Source organism: Limulus polyphemus, unplaced genomic scaffold (assembly GCF_000517525.1).
Source record: "Limulus polyphemus unplaced genomic scaffold, Limulus_polyphemus-2.1.2 Scaffold8817, whole genome shotgun sequence".
In the NCBI taxonomy this organism is placed as follows: domain Eukaryota; kingdom Metazoa; phylum Arthropoda; class Merostomata; order Xiphosura; family Limulidae; genus Limulus; species Limulus polyphemus.
The window spans coordinates 4,588-18,053 of NW_013674427.1; the positions used below are offsets into that span (position 1 = coordinate 4,588).

The 13,466-nt window shown below is 31.5% G+C and overlaps 1 protein-coding gene across 1 annotated transcript in view; it reads left to right on the forward strand.

The window, feature by feature from the left end:
• Positions 1 to 525: 525 nt before the first annotated feature.
• Positions 526 to 13,466, forward strand: part of LOC106475568 (uncharacterized protein FLJ43738-like) — a 19,952-nt gene continuing 7,011 nt past the window's right edge. Inside the window, exons 1-6 of the mRNA XM_022379648.1 lie at positions 526 to 786; positions 967 to 1,944; positions 2,594 to 2,748; positions 5,434 to 5,565; positions 5,909 to 6,069; positions 9,645 to 9,775. Of these exons, the coding sequence (XP_022235356.1) occupies positions 1,713 to 1,944; positions 2,594 to 2,748; positions 5,434 to 5,565; positions 5,909 to 6,069; positions 9,645 to 9,775 (811 nt within the window). The 5' untranslated portion in view covers positions 526 to 786; positions 967 to 1,712. The remainder of the gene's footprint in view (positions 787 to 966; positions 1,945 to 2,593; positions 2,749 to 5,433; positions 5,566 to 5,908; positions 6,070 to 9,644; positions 9,776 to 13,466) is intronic.

Sequence of the window (13,466 nt, forward strand, 5' to 3'; positions counted from 1 at the left end):
ATAGACAAGTTACATGTAAAATATTATTAGTTGTAATAGACAAGTTATATGTAGAATGATTATTAGTTGTAATAGACAAGTTACATGTAAAATATTATTAGTTGTAATAGACAAGTTATATGTAGAATGATTATTAGTTGTAATAGACAAGTTACATGTAAAATATTATTAGTTGTAATAGACAAGTTATATGTAGAATGATTATTAGTTGTAATAGACAAGTTACATGTAGAATGATTATTAGTTGTAATAGTCACATTACATGTAAAATGATGATTAGTTGTAATAGACAGGTTACATGTAGAATGATTATTAGTTGTAATAGACACGTCATATGTAGAATGATTATTAGTTGTAATAGACAAGTTACATGTAGAATGATGATTAGTTGTAATAGACAGGTTACATGTAAAATGATGATTAGTTGTAATAGACAAGTTATATGTAGAATGATTATTAGTTGTAATAGACAGGTTACATGTAAAATTATTATTAGTTGTAATAGACAGGTTACATGTAAATGATGATTAGTTGCAATAGACAGGTTACATGTAGAATGATGATTAGTTACATTAGACTGGTTACATGTAGAATAATGATTAGTTATAATGATAGACAGGTTACATGTAGAATAGTGATTAGTTACATTAGATTGGTTACATGTAAAATGGTGATTAGTTACATTAGACAATGTTACATGTACAGTAATGATTTGTTACATGTACAATAATGATTAGTTATAATAGACAGGTTACATATAGAATGATGATTAGTTGTAACAGACGGGTTACATGTAAAATGATGATTAGTTGTAATAGACACGTCATATGTAGAATGATTATTAGTTGTAATAGACATGTCATATGTAGAATGATTATTAGTTGTAATAGACAAGTTACATGTAAAATGATGATTAGTTGTAATAGACGGGTTACATGTAGAATGATGATTAGTTGTAATAGACAGGTTACATGTAGAATGATGATTAGTTGTAATAGACAAGTTATATGTAGAATGATTATTAGTTGTAATAGACAAGTTACATGTAAAATGATGATTAGTTGTAATAGACTGGTTACATGTAGAATGATAATTAGTTACATTAGACTGGTTACATGTAGAATAATGATTAGTTATAATGATAGACAGGTTACATGTAGAATAGTGATTAGTTACATTAGATTGGTTACATGTAGAATGATGGTCAGTTACATTAGATTGGTTACATGTAGAATGATGATTAGTTACATTAGATTGGTTACATGTAGAATAATGATTAGTTATAATAGATTGGTTACATGTAGAATGATGATTAGTTACATTAGATTGGTTACATGTAGAATAATGATTAGTTATAATAGATTGGTTACATGTAGAATGATGATTAGTTATATTAGAGAGGTTACAAATAACTGGTCTTCATTGAACATAGCCAGTGAAAATATTTTATGAGCCACATTAAAATGTACTGTAAATTATATTGATGTTCATCCTAATCATTATAAACTGACACAATATCATCATAGTTTAATGTAAATTAATTATTTACAGTCATGGATCTTTAATAATCTACTGATTTTCAACTGTGAGATAATGTATATAGTTAAGTATGTGTACAATACCTTTTTTTAGATATATTTTTTGATTTTTTAAACATTTATATTTCTGAATGCCGAGTTGGACTTTATTGAATATAAGTGTATACTTATCTAATGACTGCATTAAGTCATTTGCAATATTACAACTATATTTTGTGGGAGGTATTTGCAGGTATGTTAAACAGTGGCTTTGTGCAAGAGAAATTACAGGGACCACCGTTAGCTGTTCAAGTCCATGACAGAGATTTTAAACACTCTGAAAATGCTGTGCTTAATCAAAAGGAAATTCCTTGTCCTAGAACCTTAGAGTTTGAATATATAAACCAGTTTGAAAGAAACTGTCTAGGTAAATTATGTAATATGTTCCACTAAAGTGTATCTTCATATTTCAATATTATTTTTTTAGTGTGTCATAATAAAATGTAGAATTCTAATTTTTAAACTTTATACTTTTTTCTTGCTAATAAGATTGCTGCTTAAGATGCTGTTTTGCTAAAAAAAATAATAGAAAATAAAAAGGAGATTAGTTATTATCTTGTTCATGTATATGCAAATAAGAACTACTCGAATTTTTAATAACACAAATTCTGACTAAACTGAAAAGCTACATGACGTCTATTAAATTATATTACCCAGCTTTGCAACCAGTCTTCTTTAGTATAAATAGTGTAATTTCAGGTTTATACTTGGAATAATACAGTCAATGTTGGTACATCTGTACCAGCATAGCAACCAGGGAGACAGTAATATATTTTTTAATTTTGTATCCTTAAGATTGATTGCTTGAGGGGGAGTAAAAATATCTAATAGCTAAAACAGATCTTCATCGGGTTATGATGGAGATTTGTGCTAATGACTTACAATGTCATCTCCGAACTACTGCAGGTGGATGAAGCTTGTTAACTGTCTAAACTTTCTCCGCTTTTATACTTATAAAAATTTTGTGTGGCCACGAAATGGTAGATATTACCTAATGAAAATATTCTATCTGTCAGTAACAAAATGGAAAGCCAGTTCTGTAGACCAATCAAAGAAGAAGATTTCATATCCACATGGTGTAGCACAGTGTGACATGTCAGGCTTTCTTCATGGCCAAACGCTGATCCATATCTCTGTTCCTGTTAGAAACACCCCACAGGAGTCAGCAGCAGTATGTTTCAATCAATTCTCATACATTCAAAATGTAGCTTTGGCTTACTTGTATGTTTTGGTAATTGTAAGACAAGACTAGTAAGTATGTTACAGTGATTTCCAGTCACTGTTCCTCATTTCTTCATTTATTGCAGTTGTTTTATTTTCTAACAAGTGGTGTGACATTACTTGAGATTGAGCTTGTTGTTAACATAAGCACTCCATATTTAATGCTGTAACTTGGCTTCTAACTATTGTTGAAGGAAGGCAACCTAGATATTCTTTTTATCTTTATTTGTATACAAACAAATCTTTTTTTAGCTTCTGAACTTTTGATTTTTGTTGTAAATTCTTATGTTATCCTAAAAAAACAGAAGATTTTTTAAGATCACCACTTCTGCTGAGCTTGGCATATTTTTGTGGTAACTTAAAATATATTATTTTCATTGGCTTGGATTTGAACCCAAGACCTTGCACACAACAGGGGGGGGGGGGGGTTCTACGGAATGAGCTACAGGCTTAACCCCTTAGTACTTGCTAATAAAGCACTCAAACTGCTACATTGTTGATGTGTGTGTGTGTGTAACATATTATTCTAAATAGTAGTAGTTTCGTATGGTGTTTCTCACACCTCCAAATTCTGTTGGAGGTGAGTATCCGGGAGTAGGACTGGCGTCCTAGTTTGGGCACCAGGTCAGCATGTTTCGGTGTGACGGGGATTCGAACTCGCGATCCTCAGATTGCTAGTCGAGTGCCCTAACCACCTGGCCATGCTGGGCCTATTCTAAACAGTTTTCTTATTATATAAACTTTTCATCCTTAGAAAAGACACCAGTTTCATTAAGTTATTAGAACTTAACTGGTTGACTCTTATCTGGAAGTTATTAGTTAGTATGTATCTTTGTTTTTTTGTTTCATTTTGTATGCACTTTTGGGCAGAATACCCAAGAATTTATCTGATCATTAATGTAACACCTAGGAATAAATAGTCCATAATACACACACAGTATATGCACATTTTGTATTCATTAATTAAGCTCAGACTTAACTGAATGTTATATCTGATACATGTTATCATTTTGATTAACATTACACATGTGATAAAAGACAACTTAGTGTTGTTTAAGCTATATTTTAATATTGTAATTTGTTTTTTAGCTAGAGGGCACATTACCAGAAAGTTCTAATTTGACATCAAGTTTTATTTTAGAACTTTTGAACATACAGTTTATAAATATGGTGTTCCATAAAATTAGTTGAGAGTAAACAGTAGTAGAGTTGTTGAGATAAAATATATTTATTTTAGAATAGAGAGTTGTTGTTAGTGTTTGCTATTGCACTGTTATACAACTAAGTTTATTTTTGTTTATGTTATTCAGTACAGTTAGTGTGTCTGAAAACTTAGGCCTACAAGTTATGACAGTTTAAGTTTGTAATAATGTTAAAGAAGCAAATAAAGGAGTTTTTGACTGCTTCCAGATTGGATGTTGGATATTTTCATCAGATAATTTAAAAGAACCTGCCAATAAAAGAAATAAACAATATCTTGTAAAGATGCATATAAGTACAATATATGTTGCATATTAAAATCAAGTTAATTAATCACATTACATTTAGTGCTTTGATTTGTTTTTATGTAACTAAACAAAGAACTAACCAGTCAAATTGATAGTCAGTCATCTATTCAAAAGGTGATCATAAAAGCTTAAGTATCAGTTTTCCTATCTTCGATTTAATTTAGTACACTTTCAGTTTTTTTTCACACACATCCCTACTAAATTTCTGGATCCAATCGCCATAGTGGGCACAGCACAGATACCTCACTATGTATCTTTGTACTTAATAAAAAAACTTTCCTTTTCAGACATGCCCACAAACTGAGAGGATTTATGCATAGTGTAGAGAAAAACAAATAATAAAACATTTTGAAAATAAGTTACAAATATAAAGACTGTTTGATATGAATCACAAAAGAAAGCTATTAGAATTAAATGCAGATTGAAATCAAAGTACTTCAACAAAGTTCTTGCTGCTTTCCTCTTGAAAGTATGCAGAGCATGTGTATCAATAATAAAGGAGGTGTTACGTCTCTGGTTGTTAGTTAATTTTCTGTAAAAATTCTTTCCGAAGTAACTTTAGCAATACAAGTCCTTTCTTAAATAAAACTGGTTTATTCTTTCTGAATACAACTTTGCAATACACTTAATTTCCACAGTCGCGCTATAACAAATGCTATAATTCACAACAAACGTCTCACATGCTCAACAATACATCTCTCTCTGTCCGCAGTTCAATTACACATTACATTGTTGTCGTCACGTCTTGATCGTCTTATATATAAAATAATACCGAAATCTAGTAAATGCTAGAGCATTCAGGAAAGGACAGGATCCTTCTAGAAGTTCATGACGTGTTACTAGCGTCACGTGACTTCCGTTGTTGTAACAATATAAATTTATATTAACATATGCTGCCCTAATATTGTAGCAAAATATCCAAAAATTTAATATTTCACGTTTACAAGGTCAAGTTTTTTATTCTAGTTGAGGGTCATATAGATCTGTTTCTTAATACATTTTGTGATTTTTATGCCAATACATACTAATAATCAATATTCTAGTACCATATTTCACAAGTACATTTGATATAAATATTATTTATTATTCTTTTAATTCCTCTTATAATTCCATTTTTATCTTTTCAGTATCATTCACCCAAATATAATGTAGACTGTATACACCTTCCTCGTCCAGGTCACTATAACATGTGTCAGTCACAGTTAAAGGTCACAGCTCGAATAGCCCAACCACTGGAAACTAAAGTTGGGCTAGAGAGTGTAAGTTTGTACTTCTGTTGTTTTTTCATAATGTTATGTTATATGTAAGAGTTCTGTTTTTGCTTCATTAAGATCTCTCTTTTAAAAATCTAAACTGTCAGTTGAAATTATAAGGCAATAAACATACGTTTGGGTGTGAGATTTAAGCATGTTAGAAATTATCATGCAAACAGGGTAAAGAAACACAAGTTTTTAACTTCTTTTTATGTGTTTATAAATTATGCATATAGTTTTCTATAACCACGTCTGTCAGTGTTAATTTGGTAAATGTAAGGTCTTGTGCTACCTTTTTATAACAATTTATTTAGTGAGAAAAGTAACCAAGTCATTCCTATATTTCCAGTGTCCATTTGGCAGGATAGTGTACACAGTTAGAAGAAACAAAAGTGACCATTTGAAGCAGCTGTTAAAACTTGTAACAGATATTAATTCTAAGTCTTTACATTTAGAGAAACATCTTCTCCCACATCACAGAATCTTCTTCACAACGCAGTATTTGGCAAGGTTTTATTCACTTTCATTCCCTCTTTTTTGAAATCCTTTGTAAGGCATTGATTTATTTTGTAGCTTATGGTTTATAAAACAAATAATTTGTTAAGATACAATGAGCAGTGATAAATTGAATATTGTATGAAATATTTCCAGTTTTTGAGTATTCTTTTTTGTACTTACACCAAATGCCTCTGTACAGCATGAAAGATAAGATCAAATAACTGTGTTTATTTATGCCAAACAGTTTACGTTATAAATACTGAAAGTACATACATTTAATAAAGTGTTTTCTCCATTGGGTTTTGATACATGTCAAATGCAATTTAACAATGATAAACGTAACATTAACATAGCAAAGGTGGCAACACATGGTTATGTAGACTCAAAACTTTAAGTACATTATAAAGCAAAAGACCATTTCATGCTATTCAAGATAGCTTAGTTCAGTGGTCCAAAGAAGTCAGAATTATGCGCTATTTGAAGAACCATGAGTTTTATGCTGAGCATTAATTTGCTAGTGACTGCATAGAACACCAAGATTTACAATTGAAGGTTTTACATGAGAAGATGTATCTTATTGTAAATTGTAGTCTTGATCTCTCAGAATATATTGTGTAAGGGTGTGTTGATACCTAAATATTCATAAGCCAATTTCATTAATATCCTCACTCTGGTATATCCCAAGAGATATGTGCACGTAGAAAGATATTTGATGGTTTGTTTCTTTTTGAGCAAAGCCACATTAAGCTATCCGCTGTGTCCACTGATGCAGGTAATCGAACCTAAGATTTTAGCATTGTAATTCCATAAACGTACTACTGTCCCACTGGGGGACAGAGAGATTTGAAAAATTGTGTGTGTATGTATGTGTATAGAAAAATATATGTATATATATAATTTTTCAGATCTTTTTGTTTTTACCTTATACCGAACAAAAAGGTATACTTATATTTCTGTATATGATAAATTTATTAATGTGACAATCAGTTGTTTGTTTCTTCACAAATATTTTGCAATAGTTTAGTCTAAACGAAGTGAAAAATATTAACATCCATGTAGGTAGATAGACAGATAACTAGATAAATAAATAGATAGAATAAATATCAATATCTACAGTAAAGAACTTATGTTTTATAATTTATTGATTTTTCCATCATTGTTATGTGCATCATGTGTAGGTGATATTAAGACATATTTAAGGGGTAGTTTATCCTAAGATTTTCTTGTTTCTCTGCCAAAATAAATATATTTCATCTCTTAAAATATTTCACAGATTCCAGATTTTAAAGGATTCACCAAGATTAATGTTTTGTGAAATTCTTATATTTTTATAATAAAACCCAGATACTTACTTTAGTAATGTATACCATCCCATTATTTAAACTCGTTTGTATTTCAGGGTTGTGTCGATGACAAAAAATGTATCCCCTATAGAACAAAGGTTACTTATATCATTTTAATGTGTGCAAGTATTTGCAGTCTACATTTTCATGTTCTAACACCTGTCATGCCTTCTTCCACCAAAGATTCTGAATGTCTCCATTGTTTCTTACAGTTAATGATGACTGGACTAATCTTTTGAATAAAACCCCTCCAAATAATTTCATTGGTGTTTTCTAGAGCTAAAATCTCTGCTATTGGCAAACCATTTCAAAATGTTTATGTTGGTACTTTTATAAACATTTCTTGGTTGTATGAACTATGTAATATAGAGAATTATCATAATAAAACAACTAGGGGGAAAATTCGTGCTTTGTTTATGAAAATTTTTTGTTGTAGCATTTTGTATTTAAGATCACAACATTTATACAATGCAAATACAGTGCTGTGTATTTAGATAAATTAAAATAGTCTAGTGATCTGCCTATACTACTCATGTATGAGATTAGGTATGTAGAACTTTGAACAAATCTTATGGCTATGCAGAGCATCTCAATGACTATTAGATTAAACATAATTCATAACACATGATACTCACCAAACACCTCTAGTACAAAAGACACTTTGAGACAAATGGTCTGATACAAAAAATGATAAACCGACTGACTTATCTACTAAGAGACAAGAGATCTAACAACGCTTTCAAAACCTGGGTATCAGGGGGCAAGTACTGAAACTCAACAGAGTACTGGTACTTTAAGTGTCTATAAACAAATGAAGAAATTCATACACAAAACTTTAAAACCTAAACACTGCTGTCTGAGAAAGGGCTCTCAGGAATGACAGATCCATTTCCCAAATACTTTTCCCTTTGCAATGTATAGTACTATCTACAGCCACCTTTCTCTTACACATGTGGTGATGTTGTCTGTACGTCCCTACTCCTAATTTCATTTTTCCATAATTTAATGAAGTTTAAAAGTTTCATTTGTACATATGATGATGCTGTTCATACTTTTCAACTCCTAATTTAATGAAGTTTAAAAAGCTTTCCACACACACACACACACATTTACTTTTTTTTAATTATATAGATACATTGGCCTGCTGATCAAATCAACTAGCTAGCACCAAGAATGTGTTCACTTACATTGTAGTTTCTTCTGATACCCATTGGCATTTTATATATACATATATTTCAGAGGTATCTCGCACTCCAGTGTTAGCTTTCTATTGATATCAAAAGTATTTATATTATAGTCCTCTATATGACATTAGTTGTAACACCTGTCATCACTTCAAAATAATAACACCTTGGCATTAATAATTGACAGGCTTTACCCAAAACAAATCAGTACCAAGCATGCTCAGTGTGTGATGTTTGGTTTGCAAAACACAGGCTTGTTTAAAGATTGTCTCTGTTGATACTCACCGACTTCCATTTCAGAGCATGTTGGGCCGTGTCACTTGTTTAAGAGTTATCTGTTGATACTCACCGACTTCCATTTCAGAGCATGTTGGGCCGTGTCACTTGTTTAAGATTTGTCTGTTGATACTCACAGACTTCCATTTCAGAGCATGTTGGGCCGTGTCACTTGTTTAAGAGTTATCTGTTGATATTCACAGACTACCATTTCAGAGCATGTTGGGCCATGTCACTTGTTTAAGAGTTATCTGTTGATACTCACCGACTTCCATTTCAGAACATGTTGAGCCATGTTACTTGTTCAAGAGTTGTCTGTTGATACTCACAGACTTCCATTTCAGAGCATGTTGAGCCGTGTCACTTGTTTAAGAGTTATCTGTTGATACTCTCTGACTTCCATTTCAGAGCATGTTGGGCCATGTTACTTGTTTAAGATTTGTCTGTTGATACTCATCAGCTTTCATTTCAGAACATGTTGGGCCATGTTACTTGTTCAAGAGTTGTCTGTTGTATGGTCACTCTTGACAATGCTGTCTATACATATTCTAACATACATAGTTTAAAGATATATGTGCAAAAAGAACCAAGATGGTTGCTGTTGATCATATAGTATAGTCAATGATTGCAAAGGCTATATAAAGTGCTATAAGAAAATAATATTGTGTTAAGTTGTTTTCAGGTAGATTAATCTTTACATACTTTCATTAAACTAGTAGTATAATATCAAACCCAATACACTATTTAAACTTTAAAAGTATAGTTAAAATTATTTTGTCTAAAGCTTCAGTGATCCATATGAAGACTTTATAAGTGGATTCCATGTTTGGGATGGTGAGGAACACCTAATTGTTCTGGAGGGCCTTCGTTCTGGAGCGATAGACAACTTATGGCAGAGTCTTGTTTACACTTGTGGTATGTTTATCTTATTTATAGCCATACATTATAAACCTTTGTTCATGTACCATGATTGACTACTTTATTGAAGCCAACCCCTCCACATACACATATTTGTAGAACATTCCAACTTTTCACAGAATAGTTCTCCTGCTTATTCTTCATAACTTTTGTAAATAGATACCTCTGCATTGTGACAAAATCTTATTCTTTATAATGTCTATTACTTTAATTCAGTTAAATATCATAAAAAAATGTAAACCATTCTTTACATTTAAATTTGTTCTTTGCAGCTGTTTAGACAGAGTTTTAGCTAACTTGATTTTATATTCTAATTCACTTTATAGAACTTGTTCTATCAATATACAATAATGTTTAGTAAATCTAATTCTCTTAGAAACTTTGGGGAAACAGAAATGCTTATAATGTTCAAGGAAACCTTAATATGATTTGTTTTTGTATTTTCAAATATAGTTTTTTGGTTTTTCTAGAAAAAGTTATAACATTTTATTCATATCTTTTAGTCACTAGCAATAGATACATTACTAAGTATTCTAAGACATATTAAAAAGCCAACAAATGAGGGTAAAAATGGAAAACTTTGTATAAACTATGTCTATTAGTAGGCCAGTTTGCTTGTTTCTCATCATTTCAAGTTTATTTTATGGGCACAATTTGAAATGAACAATGGCTCAAGATGCTCATACTGAACACTGTTTATCTAAGATGAGACAGTCAGTCTGAACACTGTTTATCTGAGACCAGACATTCAGCCTGAACAAAGCCTATCTAAGACCAGATGCTCATACTGAACAAAGCCTATCTAAGACAAGACACTCAGTCTGAACACAGTTTATCTGAGACAAGACAGGCAGTCTGAAAACTGTTTATCTGAGACAAGACAGGCAGTCTGAAAACTGTTTATCTGATACAAGACAGGCAGTCTGAACACTGTTTATCTAAGACGTTCAGTCTGAACACTGTATGTTTAAGAAGAGACACAACTGTTATGATACTTAGAGCAATGTGGGTAGTTTGAGTGGTTCTTCACTATGTTTTGTACTGATGGTAGAATAGAAACTGCATGAAGCACTTCACTTAATGAAATTTTGCAGCTGCTGGAGGTAGGGAAAATGTTCTCATGCTTGACCCTGAAACATTGTTTTCATACTATAGTTGCTGAATGTGATGTTATGTCGTGCAAAATGCTCTCATGAAGGAGATGGGCCTTTTATTCTCTTTAAAAAATATATAATATCCAGAATGTATCTGCACTGTCATAAATCTCTTCCATTACAGCCTTTCCACTCTGACAAGGGTTTTTCTAAAACAATTCACTGTTCTTTTTCTGTTTTCAAAAATAGTTTTACATATACAACAGTCAGTTTCTTTGATCAATCTACTGTATATGTTTTATTCAAAAGTAATTTGAAACATATGACAGTGAATTGAATCATTTTTCTTTTGGCAGTAGAATAAGTAGATCTCAATTAACTGAGAATGTTTGAACAGACCTGAATGTTGTACTTATCACCATGATCCTCTAACAACATACATGAACCAATGGCAAACCATGCTGCTTAATGCCATGTTAGTTACCATGGCAACATGTGGTCTATTTTGGTATTGAGTGAAGTTTTAATAAGGTTGCCAGTCAGTATAGTATGACAGACTACTAATGTAAACCTACTTCATTACATAGTTCTTTGTTTTGAGTGTATAACACTTGCCATGCAGTCTTTAGATTGATACTACAAGGCCAAAGACTACATATTATTGTTAACATACAAATATGGAAGAAAATAATCATGAAATAAAACTTGTGGATTTCTTAACTACCTTTCATGTAAGCACAACATGTTAGTATAGTCCCCCATTGTTCTTATCTTATTAACAATGTCTGTAAATACTGTAGTTCCCCATTATTCTTATCTAACTAACAATATCTGTTCATAATATAATTGATCTCTGTTCTTATCTAACTAACAATGTCTATTTATAATATAGTCAACCAATGTTCTTATGTAGCTAACAATGTCTATTAATGATAGTCACCCACTGTTATTATCTGGCTAACAATGTCTATTAATGATAGTCACCCACTGTTAGCCAGATAAGAATAGTGGGTGACTATCATTAATAGACATTGTTAGCTAGATAAGAAAAGTGGGTGACTATCATTAATAGACATTGTTAGCCAGATAAGAACAGCGGGTGACTATCATTAATAGACATTGTTAGCCAGATAATAACAGTGGGTGACTATCATTAATAGACATTGTTAGCCAGATAAGAACAGTGGGTGACTATCATTAATAGACATTGTTAGCCAGATAAGTACAGTGGGTGACTATCATAAATAGACATTGTTAGCCAGATAAGAACAGTGGGTGACTATCGTTAATAGACATTGTTAGCCAGATAAGAACAGTGGGTGACTATCATTAATAGACATTGTTAACTAGATAAGAACAATGTGTGACTATCATTAGTAGACATTGTTAGCTAGATAAGAACAGTGGGTGGCAATCATTAATAGACATTGTTAACTAGATAAGAACAATGTGTGACTATCATTAATAGACATTGTTAACTATATAAGAACAATCAGATTAACAATGTATTATAAATACTGTAATCCCCACCTGCTTTTGTTATCTTTCCAACAGTGTACTTCCAATACTTTAGTCTCCCCTCTTATTTTCTTAAAAACAAACAATGTATTATTAATACTGTAGTCACCATGGTTATTATATTATTAGCAATGTAATACTAATACTATTTTGTAACATTTTTCTTTTATTGGCTGACTTCTTTTAAATTATGTGGTGAAAGTAAAGCCAAGTTCAATCATAAAAATTTAATTTATTACTTCTTTGATGTTTCTACAAGTATGAACACTTGTACACTGTTATAACTTGTTGTGTAGGCTTATGTTTACAATTGACATTAAGTGCACTACACTAACATAAAAAACATGATCTTGTTGTGATGTGCCTTCTAGCTAACATCTAAGTTACAACATTCAAAATATAGAGTATAACATTGCAGTCCCCACATTTGTTGTCTTACTGATGACATAATATCAATACTTTAGTCCCCCTTTTCTATTTTACTAATAATCTAATATCAATACATATAGTCTTCACTGTTGTTATCTTACTGACAATGTATTATCAATCCTATAATCCCCACTATTTTTGCCTTACTGACAATGTATTGTTACGTCTCTATTCATGTGTTAATTTCCCGTAGAAATTCTTTCTGAGAAACTTCAGCGATACAAGACCTTTCTTAAATAAAACTAGTTTATTCCTTCTCAACACAACTTTGCAATACACTTAATTTCCACACGCTATAATTCTCAACGAACGATTCATGCACTTTACTTACTACCGCGCTTGACTCAATTGTCCATCTATATCTTCAATCTCTCTGTCTGCTATTCAATCCCGATTAGTTGTCTGGCGCACTTATATACAAGAATAGAGGGTGCCTAGCAAATACTAGATTATTTGACATGTTCCCCGATCTTTCTAGAACTCATTACGCATTACCAGCGTCACATGACTTCCGCTGTCATAACAGTATTATCAACTCTATAGTCCCCATTATTGTTATCTTGCTGACAATGTATTGTTACGTTTCCGTTTTTTAATTAACTTATTTTCCGTAACTTCGTACCGACGAAACTTACGCGACACAAGCC